This window comes from Sus scrofa, chromosome 4, assembly GCF_000003025.6.
Source record: "Sus scrofa isolate TJ Tabasco breed Duroc chromosome 4, Sscrofa11.1, whole genome shotgun sequence".
Classification (NCBI taxonomy): Eukaryota; Metazoa; Chordata; class Mammalia; order Artiodactyla; family Suidae; genus Sus; species Sus scrofa.
This window is the reverse complement of record NC_010446.5, coordinates 19,069,415-19,097,395: the sequence shown is the minus strand read 5'-3', so window position 1 is coordinate 19,097,395 and position 27,981 is coordinate 19,069,415. Positions and strand designations below refer to the sequence as shown.

The window sequence follows — 27,981 nt, the reverse complement described above, 5'->3', positions numbered from 1 at the left end:
GCAGGATAGGCAGTTGGAAAAATCATACTCTAAAAGTGAGACGATCAGGGTTCAAATCTCATTTTCACTACTTGCTCACTGTGTGGTCTTAGGCAAGTCACTTAAGCTTTCTGAGATCTTACTTCTCTCTGCTGCTAAAAAAAAAAAAAAAAAAAAGGGGCGATAGCAATCATGACTTCTGATGAGGTTGTGAGCATAAAGTGATTTAATCTATGTAAAGAGCCTCACAAAAGGATTAGCTGTAGCCCTTACAAAAAAACAAGGCCGGCAACAAGGATCTTTGTGTATTTTCTGATGTATGTCTCTACTACTTGCAAGTCCCTAATAGGCAGGTGGTAGACGTTCATTCATATTTCTTATGTGGCTGAATTAATTCAAGAACCATGGATCCTGAGCAGTCTGTGATGAAGAGGAAGTACCTGATTTCAGCAAATTTCTAGAGTTGTTTTTTTTTGTTTTTTGGGGGTTTTTTGGGTTTTTTTTTTTTTTTTTTTTTTTTTTGATGGTTTGTTGAAGCCGTAACTGGTGCAGAGAGAAGGAAGTGAGGCCCAGTAGGCGTGAGAAAGCTTCTCTCAGTCTCCTGAGTAACTGGAGAGTTCTGGGCTGTCCAGATGTGGTTTCCCCTCCCACTCACCTGTATCATCTCTAGATCTGCAGTAGAATGACTTTCTGAGACCTCTGGGCTCCGACAGTATAGACCAAATGCCCATTCTGGTGCATTTCAGGCTTCCATTTTGTACTGCTCCCTGGGATTGGTTTAATGATAGGTGTTGGCATCAAAACTCCTAAAGTGATTGCCCCAATTTTCTTTCCAGGCTCAGGCTGCACGAAGAAAAGGTTATTAAAGATAGGCGACATCATCTCAAAACCTACCCAAACTGTTTTGTCGCAAAAGAACTGATTGACTGGCTGATCGAACACAAAGAGGCTTCTGACCGAGAGACGGCAATTAAGCTCATGCAGAAATTAGCAGACCGGGGCATTATTCATCACGGTGAGTGAGGGGGCGCCAGTCATGGTCACCTGAGATCAAACGAAGGACTCCACGTCTGTTTCAGATATGGACCCACCCATTTAAGAAATAAAATCTCTCCCTCACGTACTTCTCCCTAATCACATTCCCTTCCTTCTTCAAGAGGCATTTCCATGGACTTCTTTGTGCTTTTTCCTTTCTATATATGCCTCTCTTGGCAAAATAATATTATCATTTTATATGTTTTGCATCATTATAGAGATGCATGATTATTCATCTGCAATTTGATCAACATGTTCTTTGCAGGATTCACTCATAGTGACAGTGCCTCTTTTTTTTTAATTTTATCAGAGTGTAGTTGACTTACAATGTCGTGTTAGTTTCAAGTGTACTGCATCGTGAGTCACTTTTACATACACACTTGTACATTCTTTTTCAGATTCTTGTCCCATGTAGGTTATTACAGAATATTGAGCAGATTTCCCTGTGCTGTACAGTAGGTCCTTGTTAGTTATCTCTTTTATATGTGGTAGTGTGTAGATGTTAATCACAACCTCCTCATTTATCCCTCTCCCTCCCCTCCCAGTGTATCTTGTTTGCTCATTTTCACTGCCATGTGTACCATGTATCATTTTGGCCTTTATTCGTTCTCCTACTGATGGACATTTAGGCTGTTTCCAAGTTTTTGCTGTTACCCCTAGTGGTTCAGTGAACATTCATGAAAATGCCTCCTTGAAATCTCAAACCCTGGGCAAGACCTTTCTCATGCTGTTATTCTCTTGGGCTGGAGTGCCCTTACATCTACATATTTACTCCTTTTCTCCTCATTCTGCGGGTCTCCTCCACTCACACACTCTTCCGAGAAGCATGCATTTCCCAAAGCTGGTGTATTGGGTGTGTTCCTCCTTTGGGCTCCCACTTCAGTGTCTTCTCATTTCCTCATAGCCTTATCACACCATATTTTTTTTGGGAGGGGGGCATACCCGCAGCATATAGAAGTTCCTAGGCGAGGGATCAAATCCTAGCGACTGCTGCAAGCCACACCACAGCTGTGGCAATGCCAGATCCTTAACCTGCTGTGCCACAGTGGGAACTCCACACCATATTTTAATTACATATTAAGATTTCTCTTTCTCTTATTAGATTCAGCTTTTATGAGGCTGATGACTGCCTCAGTATCATGCCCAAGAAGAATTTGTAGAAATAATGATGAATTGAATTTTGTCTCTTTTAATAAATGATGATAGTAATGAAATGTTGGGTAATAAAATTGAGCACTTTTCTGTGCCAGGTACTATGCAAAATGCTTTACATGTATTAAACTATGTAGCTGTTCACTTCGGCAGCACATATACTAAAAGAAAAAAAAATTACGTAGTTGCATGCTCAAGAAATTAGGTAGTAAAGCAAATCTGAATTAGCATCTTCCTTCATTTGAGAGATTAAGAGAGTTTTTGTTTTCTTATTTGCCTCTCTTTTTATATTGTCTTTCAGTGTGTGACGAGCATAAGGAATTCAAGGATGTCAAACTCTTCTACCGCTTTAGAAAGGATGACGGCACCTTCCCACTGGACAATGAAGTGAAGGCCTTCATGAGAGGACAGAGGCTGTATGAGAAGTATGTTGCACGTGAACTCCCCCGCTGTGTTCTTGTGGAGAGAGACAGGGCTATTTCAGTCTTTTATCGTTTTGACTTCAGCCTGGCTCTTACATGTGGGGTGGTTACATAACTGTTCCTTTTGATATGAGAAAACCCAATCACTCACTTGCCTTTCTCTTTGCCAGAAATCAAGTTGATGTCATAAGATTCTTAGTAAAGAATTTATTTAAACAGTATTTTCTATATTTAGGTCAATTTAACAAGACTGCGGAAGTAAAAGCAAAACTTTGGCACTTGATGTTTGCCATCAAGGGATGCAGTTGCCTCTTCTCTTTTAAATACGGGTGTATGACATGGAGGTTTGGTCTTGTAACTGGCTAGAAGCAGTGTCAAGGACAGGGGCAGTTCCAGTTCAGGTCAAGAGATGAGTAGTGAGAGAAGTCCGATAGCAGGATGGCCTGCGAGGAATTCCCTCTCAGCTCCTTGGAAGAGATGAGTGTACTGTGTAACCCTGGAGTATTTGGTTGGTGGATCTTGAATCTCTCAGTGGTTTGTCTCTGAGCTGATCTGCTATTTCTGCAGTCCCTTTCCTAGCCTGCCTGCCTTGTTTTTCAGGGCAGCCCTTACAGAGAAAGAGTGCAGGGGTAGTGACACCTGTTTCTTAACTGCAGTTACCCTTTCAAAACATTTATAATATAGAAGAGCCTACTCTGTAAGTGGGTTGGTGCGTGGGGCAGAGGCACCTCGGAGGTCAGATTGAGTGGCATGATGGTTAGGAACCCAACAAGGTTTGAATTCTAGCCCTGCCACCTCTGAAAACCTCAGCATCCTCTTTTATGATATGGGAGTGGGTGATAGAACCTACCTCCTAGGTGTTTAATGCTATTGTGGGAATTAAAAAAATAAATTGGAGTTCCTGTTGTGGCTCAGTGGGTTAAGAACCTCACTAGTATCCATAAAGATATGGGTTCGATCCGTGGCCTTGCTCTGTGGGTTAAGGATCAGACGTTGCTGAAAGCTGCAGCGTAGGTCAAAGACATGGCTGTGGCGTAGGCCTGCAGCTGCAGCTCCAATTCAGCCCCTAGCCTGGGAACTTCCATATTGCACAGGTGTGGCCCTAAAGAGAAAAAAAGAAAGAGAAAGAAAGAGAGTGGTCTAGCAAGGTGCAGCCTTAAAAAGAAAAACAGAAAATTAAAAAGAATAAATTGTATCAAGTACTTAAATATTTAGTTCAGTCACCCTGGTATGTTGTCAGGCCGGAGATGGGACAGCCATTTTTAAAAATATATTAAATGATGTTGACAACCTCTCTCCATTCCGTCTCTCCTGTGTTATACCTCTGTCCCTATTCTGTTCACTTCTGTTTCTGGAGCTGGTATTGTCCAACCACATAATGTCTGATATGCACTAGTTCTCCTAGTTCTCTGATCAAACTTACTTTCTGTCTCAAAATATAGAGAATCCTTCATCTCCGTGACTCCCATGAATTTGAAGGGAAGGGATCTATCAACACTTCATTTGTATGCTTAAGTGTGTGCATATGTTTTGTTGCTCCTTTCTTTTACTTCTTCAGTTCCTTTTGGAAAATTCTAGCAAGTGTTAAGTATTTAGATTACGCTAACAGTCGCTTCGGACTATAACATTCTGTGTTGTCAAAAAAAGGGAGTTCTCCTGCACAACGGAGTAACGATCTGATGTTGTCACTGCAATGGCTCAGGTCACTGCTGTGGCACAGGTTCGATCCATGGCCTGAGATCTTCCACATACATGTCATTCCCGTGGAAAGAAGCCAGGGGATCCTGTAACACTCCTCTCTAGCTACAGATGATCTCTTGGGATCTGAGTAACCATGTTCTGGGACAGGGATTAGCAATAATTGAAATGTCTGATGGAGAACTGTTCTCACTGATGGGATGGCTATGATAAGAAAAGTTGAAGAAAGTTGGTCAGACTTGCTAGCAAACACTTACTCCAGCCCCACCTTCTGTTGCTTCTTCCCCTACATCCTGTGCACTCTTCATGCTAAACTGCGTGTCTCTGGATCTTCCAAGTCTCCTCTTTGCCTTCAGGACATTTATTAATTTATTAATTATCCAAAAATACTTACTGAGCCCTCACCACTTGCCAGGCACAATTATAGGCACTGGAAGTGTGCCTTGAACCAAAGGCAGAGAAAGCCTCTGCCCTCATAGGGCTCGCATTCTAATTGAAGAGGCAGACATTAAAGGGATAACATGTGAAGAGGACTATGTTTGGTACAGGTGATTTTTCACTGATGGAAAGAAAAATAGACTTATTGAAGGTGGCAAGCTATTTTAGAGGTGAGTACAGGGGAGATGTCTCTGAAGAGGTAGCATTTGAATAAAGGAGACTTGTGTATCTGCTGGAACAGCATCCCAGGCAGAGGCCACAAGCAAGGATAAAGGCTTGAGGTAGGAATGTGCTGGGTATATTTTAGGACAGTAAAGAGGCCAGAGTGTCCAGAGGGCAGGAAGTAAAGGGGGAGTAGTAGGAGATGAATGGGGATCAAATCATATAGGGCCTTTACTGCCATGATATTGAAATTTTTATCTTAGTTGTGATGGGAGGACATGGGAGAGTAGGGAGCGGTAAGGTGGTGATCCGATGTGCTTTTTGCATATGCCGCTCCCTCTGTCTAGAAGTCTCTTCCTGCCACGCTCAGCCCTTTCTCTTGCTCACTTTGACTCTTCCTGGCTTCAGATCAATTTAGCCTTTTCAGAAAATCCTTCATATCCCCTAGGACTGAGCTAGATACTGCTACTGTGTTTGCCTTATGAAAGAGCTGTATTCAGATTTTGTATGTTTATGGCGTTAAACTGAAAAACCTAAAGGGAGGAACTGCTTTATCTTTCTTTGCCTTTCTTATGGTTTCCCAGGAGCCTGGCCAATTGTAAATGGTAAATATTTGCTGGAAAGGATGAATAAATTTTTTGATCCCTGGACAAGCTGATCAATATTGCTGTACTTTTCTGTGTGCAGTTGGCTTTCTACTCAACTAGTGTTCAGTGTCTCAATTCCAAGTCAATGCATGTTTTCAAACTGCTTGTAAAGTTAGCACTAGGAGAGGTAATTTAATAAGTACTTAACCTTGCATGACCTAAATGCTGCCTTGCAAATCTTGGCCCCTACTTTTGGTTGCTAGAACAGACATGGAACAAACTTTGGGGCATTTGAAATTTTTTAGTTCAGTTTACCTAGTTGATCTGTTTTGTTTATTACCTATTTTTTAACCTATTTTTAATGTATTTCCTTTGTTTCACTGGCCATGTTTTCCATGCATCTCAACATATACTATGACTTTGTAAGTTTTGGATACTTAAAAAAATGTATCATTAAAAAATGAGTAGTTGGGAGTCCCCATCGTGGCCTTGAAAACCTGGATTCTATCCCTGGCCTTGCTCAGTGGATTAAGGATCTAACATTGCCATGATCTGTGGTGTAGGTCACAGATGTGGCTTGGATCTGGTGTTGCTGTGGCTGTGGTGTAGGCTGGCAGCTATAGCTCAGATTCGACCCCAGCCTGGGAACTTCCATATTCTGCAGGTGTGGCCCTAGAAAAATAAATAAAATAAAAAATGAATAGTTGGAATTCCCGTTATGGGTCTGCAGGTTAAGAATCCAACTAGTATCCATGAGGATTAGGTTTCAATCCCTGACCTCACTCAGTGATTTAAAGATCTCACGTTGCTGCAAGCTTTGGCGTAGGATGCAGCTCGGATCTGGCATTGCTATGGCTGTGGCGTAGGCCGGCAGCTACAGCTCCAGTTTGACTCCTGGCCTGGGACCCTCCATATGCTGTGAGTGCAGCCCTAAAAAAAAAAAAAAAAAAAAAAAAAGAGTAGCTGGTTTTGGAGTTTTCACTTTGGCACAGTGGGTTAACAATCTGACTGCGGTGTCTCTGGTTGCTTCAGAGGTGCAGATTTGATCCCTGGCCCGGTGCAGTGGGTTGCCAAAGCTATAGCATAGGTTGTAAGCTGTGGCTCAGATTCAGTTCCTGCCCTGGGAACTTCCATGTGCCACAGGTATGGCTATTAAAATAATAAAATAAAATAAAAATAAATAAAGAATTTTATTTATTTTAGAATTGGCAGAGTTCCTGCTGTGGAGCACGGGTTTAAGGAGCCAGCATTGCCTCTGCAGTGGCATGGGTTCAATCCCTGGGCCAGGAACTTCCCTGTGTCTTGGGAGCAGCCAACAACAGGAAAAAGAAATAGAATCGATACCCCCCCCATATTATTTTAGCCAGCACCCTTGCTTAGGATATCTCTGACATTTGTGAAAGAAGGTCTTGCAAAATATGTGTCCCTTTAGTTGTTTTCCTTTTAAAATAATAACAGCAGATAATATTTGCTGACTGCTAACTATGACTATGTATCAGACATCCTGGCTAATCTGTTTCATTTAATCATCACAACTCCTAGTTAGATGCTCTCATTATCCCTATTTTATGGGTAAGACTTACACAAAGTCACCTCAAAGTCTTACACAAAGTCAACAAACCCAAAAACCAGCTGGTATTTGAACCAAGGGTCTAGAGCCCAAATTTATCGCTACTAGACTACTAGGCTATTAATGAACCTTTTCTGTTTCCTTTAATAGAGATTAAATGAATGAAACAAATGGTTACTTGAAAAATGTAACAAGGGGTTTGTGAATATCTGGGTATGGCATTTTCTATAAAAATTCATGGAAAATATCCCAGAATTTCAAAGTAGGAAATTTACATTGGAAAAGGGTAAATCTATGTGGTGTCCTCTAAATATGATAAAAATGACTTCTATTTATAAATTAAACTTCTCAAAGCACTGCCCATCAGATTGTTTTATCTGAACCTCCTCCATAGAGTAACAATAGATAGTAAATAATAATATAATAATAATAGCATAGGAAATAATAATAGAAAATAGATGGGGTGTTACGTTATTGCCTCCAGAAGGAGGAGCCTCTGGGGGTCCAGAACAGTTAAGTCACTTCTGTGTTCTGGGGCTACAGCTCGAGGCAGACAGGAGACGCCTGACCCCAGGGTGGCAGGTACTGTGAACTGGGGCTGCGGCTCGAGGCAGACAGGAGACGCCTGACCCAGGGTGGCAGGTGTGCAGGCCATGCTCGCCAAAACCTCCCACCAGCTCTTGAGGGCCTGGCTGTATTGTCAATATTTCCTTTTTGCTCTCCTCTGGCTTGTTTGTACTGTGTTATTAATAGGCCTTTGTGAAACCCGGTGGTTTCTGGCTGGGGTTTTGCTGAAACATGCTGGTTTGGGGACCTGCTGGCTTTCTAACCACTGGCAGTGTTTCTCAGTCTGCTCTTTGGCAGGACACATCTGTGTCTCAAGACTAAAATTCAGTGACTCTGCTCCTTCTTAGTGTCCCTGTCACTTCAGTTACCTTAATTTGGAGGTTCTTGAATGAACGCTAGTTAAGGGGCAGAAGCTGGCCTTTTCATGTTGTCCCAATGTGAGGAAGGTTATAGGGGAGCTGGTGACATGGATCCTCTCTCACAGTAAGTGGCAGAGGGTAAGGTTTTAGAGTCACATAGTCTTGGTCTCCAGTTCAGTCTCATACCTCGCGTGCTCTGTGACCTTCAGGAGGCCTTGAACCTCTCTGATTTGCAGTCTTAAAGGGAGATAAGGGGGGAACCCACTGGGGAAGGCTGTGTGAAGGATTGGATGAAATCTATTCTGTAAAGAAAAGTGCTAATTGGATGAAATCCATTCTGCGCCGTGCTAAGCCCCATGCTTGGCACAGATTGAGATCCCAAGAAATCTTAGCTGCAGCTGTTAGAGTAATGAATAATAATAGAAGCAAAGGATATTCTTCTTTTATCATATTACTTTAAGTTAGCACCTACTAGGAGTTCCCTTTGTAGGTCAGCAGTTAATGAACCCAACAGGGATCCATGAGGATGCAGGTTCCATCCCTGGCTTCGCTCAGTGGGTTAAGGATCCGGCATTGCCCTGAGCTGTGGCGTAGGTCGAAGACTCGGCTGGGATCTGACATGGCTGTGGCTGTGGTGTAGGCTGGCAGCTGTAGCTCTGATTCAACCCCTAGCCTGGGAACTTCCATATGCCATAGGTGCGGCCCTAAAAAAAAAAGCAAAAAAAGAAAACTTTGAAAGCAGGATAACATCACCAACTTAAAAGAACAACATCAAGTCTATGTCCATTGCCTTCAGATGGTTGAAGATTTTTTTTTTTTTTTTTTTGCTTTTTAGGGCCACACTTGTGGCATGTGGAAGTTCCCAAGCTATGGGTTGAATCAGAGCTGCGGCTGCCGGCCAACACCACAGCCACATCAATGCAAGATCTGGGCTAAGTCTGCGACATACACCACAGCTCATGGCAATGCCGCATCCCCAGCCCACTGAGCGAAGTCAGGGATCGAACCCCCATCCTCAAGAATCTAGTCAGGTTTGCTGCTGAGCCACAACGGGATGTCCTGGTTGAAGGTATTTTGGATGCATGTTCCAAACTACACAACATCATCTTGCAGTAGTTGGCACAAGTGATCTGTTTAAGAAACAGTTGAATTTAGGATTACCACGTGCTCTCTACGGGATAAATAAAATTAGCTATAAAAGAGAATACAAGTTTGGGGTACAATTTGGACTACCCTTGCTAAAACTAATAGTTGAAACAACATTGTAAGCTACCCTTGATTTCATCTTCAGACATAGAGGAGAGGAGACTTCTCAAATTTAATTGAACCTTCGTCTTTTTTTTTTTTTTTTTTTAATTTTATGGTTACACCCTCAGCTTATGGAAGTTCCTGGGCCAGGCATTGAATCCAAGCCACAACTTCAACCTACACTGCAACTACAGCAATGCCAGATCCTTAACCCACTCACTGTGTGGGGCCAGGGATCATGCCTCTGCAGCAACCCAAGCTGCTGCAGTTGGATTCTTAACCCACTGAGCTCCTGCAAGAACTCCTAAACCTCAGTCTTCATTGGGAGTTCAGTCCCTTCTAAGTCTGGTTCATAATGACATTAGTTTTTCATCCAAAAGGTCTTAGTTTTCTCATCATGTATTTCTCTCTCCAGCCACTAGTGGTCTGTTTATTCTGCTTAGGAGTGTAGACCTGATTGAAGAGTTACAGTGCCCGCATATGCCATTAGATTCTGTTGAGTTCCCACTGCTTCTTTTATAGTTTCTCTTCCATAGGACTGAGGAGAATGGAAGGGAGAAACCATATACAAAGGGGAAAAGCCCTTTTGTGTGTTTTATCTTATCAGAGATTTCTCTACCTTGTGCCCCTAGGATCTTTTTCCTGTTCCCTCCCTGTGGCTGGCACAATAAATATTTGTTGAATGAACAAAGGACTCCACATGCTGTGATTGCTACAAGCTGTTGAGCTGGTACCATGAAAAAGCTAAAGAAAGCTTGCTTTTTGCGATAAGCACCAGGAGTCAGAGGTGTACCTTGTCTTGCCTCTTTAGAGTTTGCAAAGCATCTTGTCCATTAACATACTTGATACCCTGTAGAACTCTGTGAATTATACCCTGGAGGCACAAGTAATCCCTTTGTAGAGATGGGGCACAGAAGCTAGGAAGTGGTTTAAGTAAGGGTGATGGTAACTTGGAAACAGGGAGCTCCGTTAACAAAGGGGGGAGGCTCCAAGTTTTTGTTTCGTATCTTGTTGCATTTGTGGTGCAGAAGTGCTTTCCAAATGGAGATTTTGAGTTCTGCAAATAGAGTCGTGTTAATCTGCAAAATGTCTTAATTGCGCACTCTAATAAAAATAATTTCTAATATGTGACATGCAACTTTTCACAGTTTGCTTGTGCCACCCCATTCATTAGTGACTTCATGGAATCTTGGAGTAAATGCTTCCTTCCCCCTTGGGTTTTTTGAAGAATATCCGAAGATTGTAGTGTAAGTGGGTTAAACGTTACCTTTTACAACTGTTTAATCTGGGTGAAGAGACACGATTTCGATAATGTCAGAGAACTGTCAAAAGTTTTTGAGAGTTTATTTTACTTGAGCTAACAAGTTTGCCTGCCATTTCATGGATACTGGCAGGAGACCCCTGGGCTGGGGACAAAGGACAGTTTATCGCTCTCAACAGTAGCGGTAGCCTGGGTATCATCATTTCCTTGACAGTTCCTCCAAGTCTTAATTCTCAAGGAACAGCACAAAGAGGGGCAGATGCCACCTGCCTAGACTGGGTTACAGAAGAGGAACCCCCAGTCTTGAGAAACCGTTTGTAATGGTCTTCAAGCAAACTTACTTTCTGGCCCAGAAGGAGGCATTGTCTTTCTCTTCCAGGTCTGTCCTTTATGCAAACATTCTTTTATTTTTTATTTTTTTGTCTTTTTAGGGCTGCACCTGAGGCATATGGAGGTTCCCAGGCTAGGGATCGAATTGGAGCTGTAGCTGCCAGCCTATACCACAGCCACAGCAACACTGGATCTGAGCCGAGTCTGCTGCCTACACCACAGCTCAGGCAATGCCGGATCCTTAAGCCACTGAGCAAGGCCAGGGATTGAACCCGCATCCTCATGGATACTCGTTGGGTTCATTAGCTGCCGAGCCACGACAGGAACGCCTATGCAAATATTCTTAAAAAGATGGTGAGAGGAGTTGAAGAGATGGTGTCAAAGGCTTGAAGATGCTGATGATAATGATGAAAGGAGCACACACAGGACACTGTTGATGCTTGTTATATACCGGACACTCTGAATGTGTTTTCTTATTAAAGCCTCGTTCTGTACTAATGAAATAACCTGTTATTCTCACCTTCGCAGGTAAGGAAATTGAGGCTAGATTGGTAAACTAATTTGTTTATTCTCACTCACATAGCCAGAAATCGTGGTGGGGCCTGAGCCCGGGTTTCCAGCTCCAGAGCGCATGAGCCCACATGTAACTATTTTTCAGCCTGCAGCTTCAATCCAAGGCTGTAGCAAGTAATGAATGTCACTAAATAATGGTGCATGAACAATATGCATAGGTTTTTGATAGACTTTTAGTGAGCATGAAAAAAGTGTTCATCTCCTGGTTTCTACCAAGTCCTTGGGTCTGATTTTGGAAATCACATTCTTCTTTCCTGCTTCTCGGCAATGCCACACTTCCCCTCCTACACAGTATGTGGCGATGATATTAGAGCTTCGTTAACATGCAGCACGGGTGGCAGGCCAGCTGTGCTTGTCAGAAGTCATCAGCCCTAGATTGTCATCTACAGATTTCTAGCCTTGGTTGATTATTCAGAAATGACTTGAGGAGTTCCTGCTGCGGGCGAAGTGGGTTAAGGATCCTACTGCAGCAGCTCGGGTTGCAGAGGAGACTCAGGTTCAATCCCCAGCCTGCCACAGTGGCTTAAGGATCTGGCATTGCTGAAGCTGTGGCTCGGATTCAGTCCTTGGCCCAGGAACATCCACATGCTGCAAGGGTGGCCACGAAATGGGGGAAAAAAAGAAAAAGAAATGACTTAAAGGTAGGCACATGTTGTTGCTTCAACAGTAGACTTGATTCATTGCTGGAGATTCAGTGCCGGGTATTTCTTCCAAGTTTTCCCATCTTTGATAATTGCAGGGCTGCAAACCAAGTCTCTCTAACATTGACTTTTGCCAATCAATCTCTGTAGTAACTTTTCAACTTGGTAGAATGGAAAAACCATTTAAGAGTTGTCGGGTGGGAGAAGCATGAGTTCTTCCCCTGCCGCTTAGTGAGACATTCAACTTTTCTGAGTCTGCTTTTCATCTGTAAAATTGGAAGAACAGGCATAACTCACTCAACTTGCTGTGAGGACTAAATGAGATAAAGTTCAGTCAAGTGTCATCTCATACGGTTGGTGTTGTGTTGCTAATATGTAAGGAAAAACGCATAAAGTCCAGAATATCCTTGGGTGACTCCAGTTGCATTAAAAAAAAAAACAAACACGTGTTTATATGTAAAGAATTATATTCTGCATGGTGAGATACCCAGCCTGTACGCAGGACATTTCTGTTTGTCCTCCAGATTCATTCTCCATCCTTTCCCAGCCTGTCACGTGCCCCAGGAGGCTGACTTACATGGCCTGTGTCACAGGCTCCATGGCCATTGGCTGGTTCAATGGGCGGCCCTAGAAGGAAGCAGTTAGAAGGGAGGAGAGTGAGGTCACAGTACTTATTTCTCTGTTCCCTCCCTGCTATTTTGGTCACAGCTCATCAGGCAGCCCTTTCCTTGACACCTGTCCCCTTTAATCTCTGGAAACTGCCCTCTCTACGTAATCCTGAGATGTGGAGTTGCTAATGGTCACCATCGTCTGCTAGTCTGGAACCTTCACTCTCTCTTTTAGTTTCCTTTAACCCTGCCCATAACTTTCTTTTAAGCTAAACTACCTCTTTATTAGCCCATCTATACCATTTTGTAATTTTCTGCTGGCACCCTGATCATGATAGAGCCTGGGAGACCCGCCTGGGAACTGAAATGAGCTACCTGCTCTCTCTTTGGGTGGACATGCAGAATTGCCCATCATCTATCGGTGGAAAATTCACTTGCTCTTTCTTTCTTTTTCTGAGCACGTACTGTGGATAATGTGATGGTTAGAATTGCACAGGGTACTCTCACTGTTGTATGAGTATAGAGAATGGGTGGATTATAATGAATTTCTCTGGCTCCCTTTCTGCTCCTGTATCAGCCTGAGTTCTAAGCCCAGCAACCATAGCAGCCATTTCATATCAAGGCGATTGTGCTGGATATGTTAGTCTCTTCAGCTTGAGGTGACACATAACTTAGGCGCCTCAATGTCCAGCACAAAGCATGTACCAAATACATGTTTCATGGAAAGATGAATAGATAAATGAGTGCATGGTCATCCTTACTTAGGAAAGAGGTCATTGGGCAGCCCTTTCTTTCCTAACCTTAGAATGTTCCGTTGGATTGAAACCAGTAGTAGATGTTTCTCATTCTAAGATTACTCAGTTCGTATTTACTCATTGTGGTTCTGATCATAAACATTCAAAGATGAGAATAATAATTATAGCCATTGTTTACCGAGGACTTCTGTGTACTAGGCATCATCTTAAGTATTTTCCACAGATTACTGAACTCTTCCTATACCTCTAAAAGGGAGAGATTTTCACCATCAGTTTTACAGGGAAGGAAAACGAATTTGAGATGGGCTAATTGGCATTCTTTACCCATTCAGTTGCTAAAGAGTGATCCTGGCCAAAAGTGTAGGCTCTTCACTTTCCCACAAATGGTGTTAAAAATTAAAACTCGAGGGAACCTGTAGAAATTGAATACCGTCCCCAGCCTCTTTGAATCCAGTGACTCTAGTTGACATCGGATGTCAGTTTCTTCCATCTGGAAGGGATTAAAACTCAGAGTCTTTTCTAGAGGAAGTGGCTCTTGTTTGTTTTTAAGTGTTGAGATTCTAAAGTGAATGGATGGAGGAGGTGGGGGCAGGGCGAGGCTGTGCCAAACTGTCTACAACCAAGGGGAAGGAGAACACACACAGAGGAGAAGAGGAGGCAGGACCTCCTGAGAGGAGAGGCATTTGTTGGAGCAAAGTAAAAATGGACCTTCTAGGAATGATGCCAGTGAAAAACTCGCCTGGGGCTTTCTAAGGTTGGAGGGTGTTCTTCCTTGATTAGAAGTTTTCTGTGGAAGCTCATTGGGTAGGTCTTTAAATGCAGAGGTGATTCCAAGAGATGTAGTTGCCATGCTGTTTTTCGTGCTTTGTTTACTAAACGAAAACATCCCTCCCTCATTATAGTTTCTTCACACAGAGCCAGGGGGGTGTAAGCAATGGCATTGTTCTATAAATGGAAAAAGCAGCAAACTGGCAGGAAGCATTTATTAATTTCAGAGCCCCTAACAGAAGAGTCTCTCAGACCAGAAAGAAAGAAAATCCAGATAGCATTTTAACTTTATTATATATCTGTATATATAATAAAGACAGATATATATATATATATATAGCTTCAACTATAGAGTTAAATGTGTTGAAGCATACTATCCCTACAGTACACATACTGTAAGTGTGCAGCTCAGTAAACGTTCACAAACCCAGCACACTCATGGAACCACCCAAATTATGTATATTTTTCAATGTCCTCCGTATTCTACCGTGATTTAATATCCTAAATAAAATTAATGTTTGCATCGATGTTAGCATTCCCTAGAATGTGAAATTTCCTTTTACGTAATTCAGCTTTGTCTTTCCTATGTTGCACCTGTCACCTAAACACCACATCCTCCCCTCAGGCACTTGGGATTATTTCTTCTGGCTGGTCAGGACTGTTGTCCAACACGAGTTACTAAGGGTCAGCTCTCAGGGCTGTTGTGTGTGTGTGTGTGAGAGAGAGAGCACCTGCGCTCACACACATGCGTGCCTGTGGGTATCATTTGTTCACTGCTGCTTTGTGTCAGGCAATAGGCTGTATGCTTTGTACAGATCAGCTGTAATTTTCACAGCCCTGTTGAGGTAAGCATGATTCTCTTCATTACATACTGGAAGAAACTCAGGGTCTTAGAGCCCAACCACAGCTTGGAAATCACAGATCAGAGATTCAGACCCAGGGCCCCTCCCACTGCCCCTGTCTCTCTGGAGCAGTTTGTGCTCATAGGCAAGAGCAGAGAAGAAAATCAACCAGACCAGTCCTAGATTCCTTTGGTGTGGCAGAGGGGTGTTGTTTTGTGTTTCCTCCCTGCCCTGGGACAGGTAGATTCGGAAAGACTGTGAGGTCAACTTCGCCATCGCATTTCACTTTCACAGACCATGCCCTTCCATCTAGTCCGAGCTAAGAGGTGGACATGGCTCCAGCTTGCTGAGTGTTTCTTTGTCTCATTTCTGAGACAATGACTGAGATATAACTGAGGTTAGCGATCAGTCTTTTGCCACTAATGACTCCCTGCTGGTTGCCAGCAGGTGGGCAAAAACCAAAGTGTACAAGAGCAGTTTCAAGCTTTCAAGAAGTTTGGTGACCTTGCCTCCTCTTGATCTTCCAGAGAGGAAACCTTGACTTATTCTTTGTATTCCAGCGGCCAGCTCAGGGCAGGGTATCCTCTGCTATGTTTGTTGAGCAGGAGGCTTATGATTGTAAATGTTAAGACCTCGGGGGAGTTCCCGTCATGGTGCAGTGGTTAACGAATTTGACTAGGAACCATGAGGTTTCGGGTTCGATCCCTGGCCTTGCTCAGTGGGTTAAGGATCTGTCATTGCTGTGAGCTGTGGTGTAGGTCGCAGACGTGGCTCGGATCCCGTGATGCTGTGGCTCTGGCATAGGCCGATTAGACCCCTAGCCTGGGAACCTCCATATGCTGTGGGAAGAGGCCCTAGAAAAGGCAAAAAGACCAAAAAAAAAAAAAAAAGTTAAGACCTCGGTTAAAAAAACATTGGGGAGGCTGTTTCCCATTCTCTTTCATGTAACTTCTGCAAGTATGCAGGGTAGAGTGATTCTTGTTAACCTATAGAAAAGAAGTTCCTACTTGTCACTGTGTTCAGTTATTTATTTATTTATTTAGGTCCTTTTAGGGCTGCACTTGCGGCATATAGAAGTTCCCAGGCTAGGGGTCAAATTGGAGCTGTAGCCACAGCAACGATGGATCCTTAACCTACTGAGCGAGGCCAGGGATTGAACCTGCATCCTCATGAATACTAGTCAGATTCATTTCCGCTGAGCCACGACGAGAACACTGTGTTCAGTTTTTTTAAATCATTTTTTCTTATGCCTTTAAAAATATATTCATTTTATTTTCTCTAGTTGGTATTATCTCTAATTTTCCTTAATTACTTTATCCTGCCTCTTCTAACCTTCTTTCTTTATGTCCCTTTTTTTCTTTGCTTTTGGCAGCAAATCCTTCTATTTTCTAATAATTATGAAAGCATCCAAAATAAATAATAACCATTCCTTTAAAAGAAGCCTTTATAATATGTTTGAAAACCCAGCTTCCCTTGACAGTTGTTTGAAAAGGCTTACAGAGGTTTGAATTGTTTTGAATTCAGTGTCAAAGTGCTTGGTTTCTCTCCTTCTTGTGTAATTTTATGGTTATGAAACCATAGCTGAATGTAGCCTTTTAGGACAGCTATGAGCTTGGAATCCATACTCAGCTTCTGTCTAAAGCCGATTCAGGTTCAATAACAACAGCTGAAATGTTTAATGTGACAACACTAAAAACCATGATGAATGTGAAAATTACAACTTAGGTTCCAGAATATCAGTCTCTTCAGAACATAAAACCAACACTAAAAAAGTTATTTGCTTTTTTTTTTTCCTGGCAAATTTAAAATAGTGAGCAAAGAGGAAGGGATTTTATCCTTCAAAGACAAATAACACTCTCTGTTACTGTTGCTTGTGGTATTCTTAGTTTTCAGTCACTTGATTAACCAATATTTGTTAAGCATCTCATGTATACTGTCTGCTTGGACTGGGTTTCCAAGAAATAAAAGCACGGAAGACATGGTGTCTATCCTTCAGAAGTGTCTGGTTTAGCTGAAGGGGTAAAAATGGTGCATTGAAAATTAAGAGAATATAGGCAAAACTTTGGTACTGACTTCAAGTTCAAAAAAGAGAGAGAACTCTAGAGTTCCCGTTGTGGCGTGCAGTGGTCAACGAATCTGACTAGGAACCACGAGGTTGAGGGTTCGATCCCTGGCCTTGCTCAATGGGTTAACGATCCGGCGTTGCCGTGAGCTGTGGTGTAGGTCGAAGACTCCGCTTGGATCCCGCGTTGCTATGGCTGTGGCACAGGCCGGCAGCTACAGCTCTGATTCGACCCCTAGTCTGGGAACCTCCATATGGTACAAAAGCGGCCCAAGAAATGGCAAAAAGCCAAAAAAAGGAGGGGGAGAGAGTTGTTGATATATTTTCTTTTTTAGGGCTGCACCCGAGGCATATGAAGGTTCCCAGGCTAGGGGTCTAATCGGAGCTGTAGCTGCCAGCCTGTGCCACAGCCACAACAACATGGGATCCGAGCCACATCTGTAACCTACACCACAGCTTATGGCAACACCAGATCCTTAACCCACTGAGCAAGGCCAGGGATCGAACCCGCAACCTCATGGTTCCTAGTCAGATTTGTTAACTACTGAGTCATGATGGGAACTCCCATAAGATCACAGATTTTTTTTGGCGGGGGAGGTCTTTTTTAGGGCCACACCCACGGCATATGGAGGTTTCCAGGCTAGGGGTCTAATTGGAACCGTAGCCGCCAACCTATACCACAGCCACAGCAACTCAGGATCTTTAACCCACTGAGTGAGGCCAGGGATTGAACCTGCAACTTCACGGTTACTAGTCAGGTTTGTTAACCACTGAGCCATGATGGGAACTTCTAGTTTGTTGAGATATTTTCAAAGAGAGGTTGGTACTTAATCAAGCCCTCCATACAGAGCCCCACTGTCTTACTTAGCACCTTTGTGCAAATGAGGAACAAACACCCTTTTGCCTTCTCCTTCAGGCTCCTACAGTCCCTCTCTCCATAGGGACTGCCCATGAGGAGTTGATACTAGATTTTAGACCTCATTTGTCACTGAAGCCAGGTTCCCTTGTGCAGTGAACAACCTGCATCGCTGTACAGTGAGCACCTTTTTTTGAAGAATAGTTTGGATTTCTCTAGGGAAAGGAAGGAGAGAAGATGTGAGGGAACAGCATGAGTAAGGCAAAGGATGAGAAAGAGAATGTTCTATTCAGTGTATATTGTGAAGATAAGTGAACGAAGGTGGAAGATATTTGTTGGCAAAGAGTAAGGTGCTGTTTTGCTTCCCTTTGCCTCACCTTTTCTAGTGTATATTTCCCATTGACAAATATTAACCAATCAGCTTTCTGCTTACTAGTTCCAAACTTAATTATTATAAAAATTATGTCAATTTATATGCATCCATCTCTTCTAGAGATAATAATGTAGTACTCAAAAATATCAGTGCTCACAGAAGAATTTCTGCACAATTCATAGTTGCCTGCTAATCACACAGGTCAGTGTTATACATTGAAACGGTATATTGGAAGCACGCTTCTAAATATATAGTTTATATGTTGGCAGCAACTTTATTATGTTGGGTATTAAAATAAGTATTTTGTCAGGAATAATTCATCTGGTTAAATATAAACTTAACCTTAATATAACATCTCGATGGCTAATATTTTCCCCCACATACAAACATAGTATGTTCTCTCTGGGGAATAATTTGAGTAATAGAGAATTCTGTTAAAAAGAAAAAAGAAATCATTCAGCGGGAAGCAACTCTTTTAATATTTGTTTGTGGGATTTTGTTTGTTTGTTTATTTGTTTGTTTTGGCTGTGCCCAAGACCTGTGAAAATTCCTGGGCCGGGGATTGAGGTTGTGCCATAACAGCAACCTGAGCTGCTGAAGTGACAATGCTGGATCCTTAACCTGCTTGAGCCCCAAGAGAACTCCATTAATATTTGGATGAATAGGTTTTTAATTTTTAACGGCTTTCCTATATATAGTTTATGTTTTACTTTTCAAAATCATTTATCATTATATTACCACATGATTTTTTTTTTTTTTTTTTTTTAAAAAAAGCTCTCTCAAATTCTGAAGCACCTTTTGGGCCTTACAGCCCATTGGTCATCTGGGCTCCCTCCCTAGCTTGCGTTCATGTGCTCTATTCACATATGTTCCCACGTTCCATAGGGCCTTCTCAATTCTTTTGAATTTTCTTTTTCCCCCAACGCACAAGGCGATTGCTATCAGCTTCTTTCTATTCCTGTGCTGGCCCCTAAATGTAGCAGTTCCTACTATTGTGATGCTGCCTTCCCCCTGGGTTACAGTGAGTCTGGGAACTGTGACTCAGATGCATATCCAGGAAAGGTTGGATTCAGTTATGTGCACAAGCAAAACCCGGTGTGAACTTTAAGGAGGTGAGTATCATTAATGCCTCATACCTTATAGGGTGTGTGGCTTTATGTCTTTGTTGTTATTGTTGTTAATATTTTGCTTTTTTTGTCTTTTTTTTTTTTAGGGCCACACTTGGAGCATATGCAGGTTCCCAGGCTAGGGGTCCAGTTGGAGCTGTAGCTGCTGGCCTAAGCCACAGACACAGCAACGTGGGATCCGAGCCACATCTGCAACCTACACTGCAGCTCAGGGCAGCGCTGGATCCTTAACCCACTGAGTGAGGCCAGGGATTGAACCAGAGTCCTCATGGATGCTAGTCAGGTTCATTAATCGCTGAGTCATGACCAGAACTCTTACTGTTGTTAATATTTTGGTTTTGGCTTTGGGTTTTTTTTTTTTTTGACTGCATCAATGGCATGTGGAAGATCCTAGGCCAGGGATCAAACCTGTGCAACCAGAGCTACAGCTGTGACCATGCTGGATCTTTAACCTGCCAAGCCATCAGGGAGCTCCTTTATGTCGTGATTATAGGCCCACAGAGGACTGTTTTGATTAAAGATGAATTCTATAAAAGAGTTTCAGGACATCGTCCCCCCATTTCTCATTTCTCTTTAAGATGGAATGAATACCCACAGAATCTTAATTCATTTTACCACAAAGAAAGGGGTTTGAGGAGTTCCTGCTGTGGATCCAGTATTGTCTCTGTAGCAGCTTGGTCACTGAAGAGGTGTGGTTTCCCTCCCTGGCCTAGAAGTTTCCACATGCTGTGGAAGCAGCCAAAAAAAAAAAAAAAAAAAAAAAAAAGGGAAGTGCTTTGATCTTATCAAGTAATGGCTCCATCTAGAAAACTTTTATTGTCAGAATCACTGTCATCATCATATCATCATTATGGCTAAAATACATTCAGTGTTTAAATACTCCGTACTGTGATTGAAGCATCTGATGTATTATCACATGTAAGCAGCACAAGAGCTCCTCAGTAAACACTGCCATTATCCCCGAGTTTACACTTGAGGAAGTAGAATCTCATCAAACAGGTGTGCAGAGTTAGGATTTGAAGCTACATTTGTCTTTAATCTCATGCTTTTAAAGAAATATAATTCAGGGCAGTTCTGGAACTTCTGAGCCTAGGCATTAAGAAGGCCTGGCATGGTTGATTGGTTTTGGACAAGAGTCAAAAAGATAATTCAGTAGAGGATAAATAGTCTTTTCAACAAATGGTGCTGAGACAGCTGGATAGCCACATGCAAATAAACAGAGCTTGTCCCTTGCCTCATGCCTTAAAAAAAAAAAATTTAACTTGAAATGGATTATAGAATTAAGTGTAAGAACTGAAACTATGAAACTCTTAGAAGAAATCATAGGAATAACTTTTCATGGGCTTGTATTAGGCAGTGTTTCTGACATATGGTACCAAAAGCACAAGGAACAAAACAGAAAGATGGATAAATTGGACTCCATAAAGTTAAAAACTCTGGGGTTACAAACAATACCATCAAGAAAGCGAGAAAAAGCCGTTCCCGGGGTGGTGTAGTAGTTAAGACGCAGGGCTTTCACTGCTGTGGCTGGGGTTCAAGCCCTGGTCTGGGAGCTGAGATCCCACATCAAGCCTCTGTACCCTGCGGCAAAAAAAAAAAAAAAAAAAAAAAAAAAAAAAGAAGTAGAAAGTGAAAAAACAACCCATAGAATAGGAGAAAATATCTACAAATCATTTGTCTGATTAAGGACTTGGGTCAAAGAATATATAAAGAATATTTAAAGTTCAATAATAAAAAGGCAAGTAACCTAATCTTTAAAAGGACAAAGGACCAGAACAGACATTTCTCCAAAGAAGATATGTAAATGGACAATAATCACATAAAAACATGCTCAGTATCATTAATTATCAGGGAAATGCAACTCAAAACAACATTGACAGAGCTCTTCACACTCACTAGGAGAATCCGAATAGAAAAGAAGAGCTGACACCAAATATTGGGGAGGATATGGGGAAACTGGAACTCTCGACTTTCCCGGTAGGAATGTAAAGTAGCACAGACACTTTGGAAAACAGTCTGGCAGTTTCTCCATAGGTTACAAAGAGTTACCATTATGACCCAACAATTCTACTCCTTGATGCATATCCAAGAGAAAAGAAAACATATGTCCATATAAAAGCTTGCATATGAATTCTCAAAGTAACAGCAACCAAAAAAAAAAAAAAAAAAACCCAAATGGCAACAACCCAAATGTCCATCAGCGGAGGCATGGATAAACTTAATGTGGTATATTCATACAATGGAATATTATTTGACAATAAAAAAGGATGAAATACTAATATACGCTACACCATGATGAATGAGGCATGTTGACAACATCGTAAGTGAAAGAAACAAGTCACACAGGATCACATATTGTATGATTCTGTTTATATGAACTATCTGTAAGAGGCAAATTCATAGATATAGGAGGCACACTAGTCTTTGCCTAGGGCAGGAGGAATGGGAATGGGGGTGACTATTAGCAGTACGAGGTTTCCTTTGCAGTGATAAAGTGTTTTAATATGGATTGTAGTGATGCTTGTACAACAGTATGTATATACTGAAAACCATTGAATTTTACATGTTATATGGGCTAGTTGTCTGCTAAGTAAAATATATCTTAATAATATCTTAACATGTATTAATAAAAGAATGAAATAAAGTCCTGGCAGTAGTTCCTGCTATGGCATAGTAGGTTAAGAAGCCTACTGCAGGAGTTCCCCTTCTGGCTCAGTGGTAACAAACCCGACTATCCATGAGGATGTGGGTTCAATCCCTACCCTCTCTCAGAGGGTTAAGGATCTGGGGTTGCCGAGAGCTGTGGTGTAGGTCTCAGACACGGCTCAGATCTGGCTTGTGGCTATGGCATAGGCCAGCAGCTATAGCTCTGATTTGACCCCTAGCCTGGGTACTCCCATATCCTGCACCTGTGGCCATTTAAAAAAAAAAAAAAAAAAAAAAAAACTTATCCCCATAAAAGGTGGTTGTTTTAAACTACCAAGTTTTGGGGTAACTTGTTACATAACAAGGTATCATTGGACCAAATATTAAATCAAATTATTGTATTAATACTGTGCTACATATTGATTCTAAAATCTAATCCCAGGGCTTTATCATTAGAGAAGAACCTGGATAGGAATAGTGCTTGATTTTAAGGGGAAATGAAATAAGGAAGAGCTAAGCGTTGTGGGGCATGTTTTAAATAGCCAGCTGAGCCTGTCCAGGCAGGCCTGCCAACTGGTCCCTTTTCTCAACTCACTTTGGCAGCAGCCGCTAACCAGCCACTTGTCCAGAGGCCACCAGCTACTTAACAGGAGCTCTAGAGAGCTGGAAGGTCATGTTTCTGGTTATAAGAAGTGACACAAATAAACCCCTATCCACTTGTCCTCCCCATGCCCTAAAAAGAAAATTGCTGAGCTGGAAGAGACAGAGAGGTTAGACACAGAGTTGAAGGCCAGGCGTCTGTGTCTATATCTTAAATGGAGAATATCAATAGGGAAGAAACTTTTTTTTTTTTTTTTTTTTTTTTTGTCTTCATAGGGCTGCACCCAAAGCATGTGGAAATTCCCAGGCTAGGGACTGAATCAGAGCTGCAGCTACCAGCCTACATCACAGCCACAGCAACTCAGGACCCAAGCTGCATCTGAGACCTACGCCACAGCTCACAGCAATGCCGGATCCTTAACCCGTTGAGTGAGGCTAGGGAATGAACACTCATCCTCATGGATACTGGTTGGATTCATTACTGCTGAGCCCTGACGGGAACTCCAGTAGGGAAGAAACTTGATTTACTTCTTCTCCACACACAGTTATCCTCACGGGGTTGTTTTTAATATCCTCTTGGTTAATGATGTGTAGCAGGGGAATGCAGAGAAATGAGTTTCATTTATTCATTCAGGGAATACTTTACGAGGACCTTTTGCACGAGGCAGCAGCTGTCAACCACATAGACAGGGACCCCTGGTCTCCAAAAGCTTATAATTAGGAGTTCTCTGGTAGCTTAGGAGGTTAAGAATCTGGCATTGTCATTGCTGTGGCTTGGGTTGCAGCTGTGGTGCTGGTTCAATTCCTGGCCCCAGAATTTCCACATGCTGTGGTCATGGCCAAAACAAAAAACAAAAAAACTTATAATTAAGTGATCAGGCTATTTATTCTCCCAGGCTCTGAGAAGGCCCTTGCAGGGAGACTCTGGGAGCACATAGAAATGGCATGTGATCCAGATTTATAGGGTGGGAGATTGCTAAGAGAAATTATACCTAAAACTGGAAAACTAGTTTTCTTCTATTTTCTCTCTAAGATACCTTATTTGAGAAGTTCTCCTGTGGCACAGTGGGTTAAGGATCCAGTGTAGTCACTGGGTAGCTTGGGTTGCTGCTGGGACACAGGTTTGGCCCCTGGCCTGGGAACTACCACTTACCAGAAGCATAGCGTAAGATAAAGTAAAATATCTTACCTGAGGATCAAAAGAAATGAAGGAATAATGGTAGTCCTTATTTTGCCTTTTGTTTTCTAGATTCCCATCACCAGTGCAGGCTCCTGGATCTTACTCCACCTGGCTTTATTTTATGCAGTTTATTTCTAGAACCTTCCAATTCACTGTTCTTACAGTACTTTCCATCTGATGTGACATGTCTCTCTTTGTGAAGTTTCACATCTTTTTTGCCATTGCCCTTTGCTATGAATGTATTCTAGTTATCTATTCCTACGAAACAATTCACCTTCAAACTGAATAGTTTAAAACGATGATGTATTATTTCTCCTGACTCTGTGGGTTGCAAAGTGACTCCTGTACTAGTTTCCTCTGGGCTTATTTATATGGTTGCTGGAGGGTCAGCTGGGTTGGAACACCCAGAATGGCTCCATTCTCCTGTCTGAGTGGTGCTGGCCATTACGTGGGCCTTGGGGCCTCTTCACCTCCAATAGACTAGACTTGCTCCCTTACATGGCGGTTTCAGAATGGCATTCCAAGGGTGCAAAGGTGGAAGTTGCCAGGCCTTGCCTTGCAAGTCGAATAATGTCATTTCTGCTGCATTTAGTTGGTCAGTGCAATTCACAAAGGCAGCCAAGGTTCAAGGGAAGTGGAACTAGACTCAACCTCTTGATGGGAGAAGCAGTGAAGTCACATCAGAAGGAAGCACGAGAGGAGCTGTATGGCCATCATCCCACGTAGTTGCCTATGAGAGGTGTTCAGGGTTCTCTCCCTTGTGTTCCCGCATATGTGGTAGTTGTCCCTTCCATCTTCTAAGAAGGGCCTGGACATTATTATATTAAATATAATTTGGGGAGTTCCTGCTGTGGCACAGCAAGTTAGGGATCCCAAGTTGTCTCTATAGCCGCTCAGGTCCCTGCTGAGATGCCAGCTCGATCCTTGCCCAGTGTGGTGGGTTACGGATCTGGTATTATTGCAGCTGTGGCTCAGATTCTATCCCTGGCCCAGGAACGTCCACATGCTGTGGATGTGGCCAAAAAATACACACACACACACACACACACACACACACACACGTATACAAGCTGAATAAGGTTTTCAGTGAGTTCAGTTATATGCAGATAGCTTTGATAAATACTCTTACTTGTTTCTTGGCTTACTCTTAGTTGCTTTTTGGCTAAGATCAGTAGAGAATCTAGTCTTATAAGTTTCATATAAAAACTCTTAAATATAAAAGCATACACTTATAGTAGTTCCTGTTGTGGCTCAGTGGTGACAAATCTAAATAGTATCCATGAGGATGCAGGTTCGATCCCTGGCCTGGCTCAGTGGGTTGGGGATCTGGCTTGGCTGTGAGCTGTGGTGTGGGTCACAGATGCAGCTTGGATCCTATGTCATAGGCCAGCAGCTACAGATCTGATTTGATCCCTAGCCTAGGAACTTCCATATGCCTCAGAAGCGGCCCTAAAGACAAAAAAAAATTTTTTTTAATTAAAAAAGCATACACTTTTATACTTAGAACTTTTTTTTTTCTCTTAACAAAAATACTTAAAGATAGCAATCCAGTGAAGGCAGTAGAACATATATTATCCTCCTCATTTAAAATGAATCCGGAGACCCTGAAGCAGTGAAAAATCATGTCATTAGTTGAGTCCCAGGTGTCCTACTTCCCAAGGCTGTGCCCTTTTCATGGCTTTTAAGCAGTGGAACTCTGCAGATTCTGGGGAGAGTGGCGATGACTCAGAAGAGTCCCGGTAGCTATTGTCGCACATTCATAATGCCCAGAGGTAGACACTGTCATGGTTCATGGGTGTGAGTCAGAAAAAGAATTTTCTGGCATAGCGAGGTGAAGAGAAAGAAGGGTTTATTGAGATAAGAGATGCTTCTAGCACAGTTGGACAACTTCCAGATAATCAGGGAGAGCCCACTCTGAGTGTGTGGTCGTGTCTGTTTTTATAGCCCAGGAAGAGGAGAGGTCTTGTGATACACCTGTTGCTCTGCTAATTGCTTGGGGAAAAGAGGGGTCTTAACATACACTTGCCGGTTGGTTGGGGGTGTGTAAGGCCCCTCTAGGGGCAGGGGCTGGGTGAGGAGTGGGCCGCATACCTTTCCTAGTAGGAGTAGGAGGGAGTAGGCCAGGTTGCTCAAAGTGGGGGCGGGGCATTACAGTGAGACAGGTGGGGCGGTGATACGGGTCTGGTAATTCTTGACTTGGCCAGAGACTTTGAGTTGCATCTCCTTGAAGGGGCCTTGAAGTCCCACACGTACCATGATTAGTTAAGTACAGCACTTTGTCTATATGTTGTCTTTTGTATTAAGTGGTGTTTCGCTTACACTCACACACACAACAGCTGGATGAAGCTGTCCTTACACTCTTAAGAAAAAAGAGGGTTAAAAAGAGAAAGGTGGCTTGCTTTACATCTCACAGCTACCAAGTGACCCATTCTGAATCCTTAAGTCTTCAGATTCCTCATCCAGTATTCTGTCCACAGCAGGATTGGGCATTAAGTCTGAAAGCAATGAAAATGGACATCATATGAGTAGACATTCAAGTATGTAGATTCAATGACATGATTTATAAATGTGTATAAATGCTTCTTTGCATGACCTTGAGCAAGTTTTCTCTCCAAAACCCTGAATGTTGTCATTCAATGTTTCTCATTTGGATATGAATTAACATTTTTCTCATGTGGCTGAAGAGAGAGTTGGATTATAATGTGACCTCTAAGGTTTCTTCCTGTTCTAGAATAACTTTGTGTTGCAGACTGTTGTTAGTTTGAGACGACATGAAGGTTTTTATTTTATTTCTCTTTTTTTTTCTTCTTTTTCTTTTCTTTTTCTTTTTTTTTTTTTTTTAGGGCCAAACTCAGCGTATGGAAGTTCCCAGGCTAGGGGTTGAATCAGAGCTGCAGATTCTGGCCTATGCCACTGCCTCAGCAACGTGGGATCCAAGCTGAGTCTGTGACCGACACTGCAGCTCACAGCAACACCAGATCCTTAACCCACTGGGCGAGGCCAGGGCTTGAACTCGCATCTTCATGGATACTAGTTGGATTCGTTTTCACTGAGCCACAGTGGGAACTCCGACATGAAGGTTTTTGAAAGAGACAAACAGACTATCGTAGAGAAGACAAGAACTCATCAGGAAGAGTTTGGAAGGAAGATGACACAATGTTGTGACATTTTATGAGGTTCGGTTTTCCAATGAACAAGTTTTCATGGAATACATGTGAAACTGACAGCACTAATGACCTGAATCTAGCCAGAACACAGATTGGGACTTGAACCCATGGTTTTAAGTAAAATCACTCACCCAGTGTCTTGACTCACTGAGGTTCACGTTCTTCATGTCTCTGCACAGAAGGAATTCAGCAAGAGACAAAGTGATAGGTAAGAAATAGATTTATTGGAGTTCCCGTCGTGGCGCAGTGGTTAACAAATCTGACTAGGAACCATGAGGTTGCGGGTTCGATCCCTGGCCTTGCTCAGTGGGTTAAGGATCCGGTGTTGCTGTGAGCTGTGGTGTAGGTTGCAGGTGAGGCTCGGATCCCGCGTTGCTGTGGCTCTGGCGTAGGCCAGTGGCTACAGCTCCGATTCGACCCCTAGCCTGGGAACCTCCATATGCCGTCGGAAGCAGCCCTGGAAAAAGCAAAAAGACAAAAAAAAAAAAAAAAAAAAAAAAGAAAAAAAGAAATAGATTTATTAGGATAGAACACTTGTGAGAAATGCAAGCGGGCAGGCATGGAAGCTCTGCCCCAAGGATCTGGTGGGCTGCAGTTTTATCATCCAAAGGGAGTGGGGGGTGGGGTCGGAAAAGACCACGTCTTCCTCTCTCTTCAAGCAGTAGTTCCTCCTTAGTATCCTGGAAGGTGTGTATTCAAATCAGCAGAAGGGCAGTCCTCAAACTCCTGCCCTTGGTCTGAATCTGAACTCAGGCCTCATCCCATCCCCCAGCCAACATCTCACACCTCCACTAGTCAAGCAAGCCTGCCTAATCCTGATGGCTTTCTTGAGCAAGTATTAACTTACAGTGATCTCTCAAAGTCCCCTAAGTTTCCCTCTTTATCTGTGATCCCTTATTGGGACTTCAACAACTACCTGTGCCTGCTCCATCCCTAACACGTGGACTCCATCTATTCTGTTGGAGCTTATAATTG

At 42.6% G+C, this 27,981-nt stretch overlaps 1 protein-coding gene across 6 annotated transcripts in view; it reads left to right on the top strand.

Annotated features, from left to right (window-relative positions):
* Positions 1-27,981, top strand: part of DEPTOR (DEP domain containing MTOR interacting protein) — a 210,623-nt gene that overhangs the window by 82,736 nt on the left and 99,906 nt on the right. For all 6 annotated transcript variants that reach the window (XM_021090558.1, XM_021090555.1, XM_021090554.1 and 3 more), the window contains exons 5-6: positions 816-994; positions 2,468-2,591. In XM_021090558.1, coding sequence (XP_020946217.1) covers positions 816-994; positions 2,468-2,591 — 303 coding nt within the window. The remainder of the gene's footprint in view (positions 1-815; positions 995-2,467; positions 2,592-27,981) is intronic.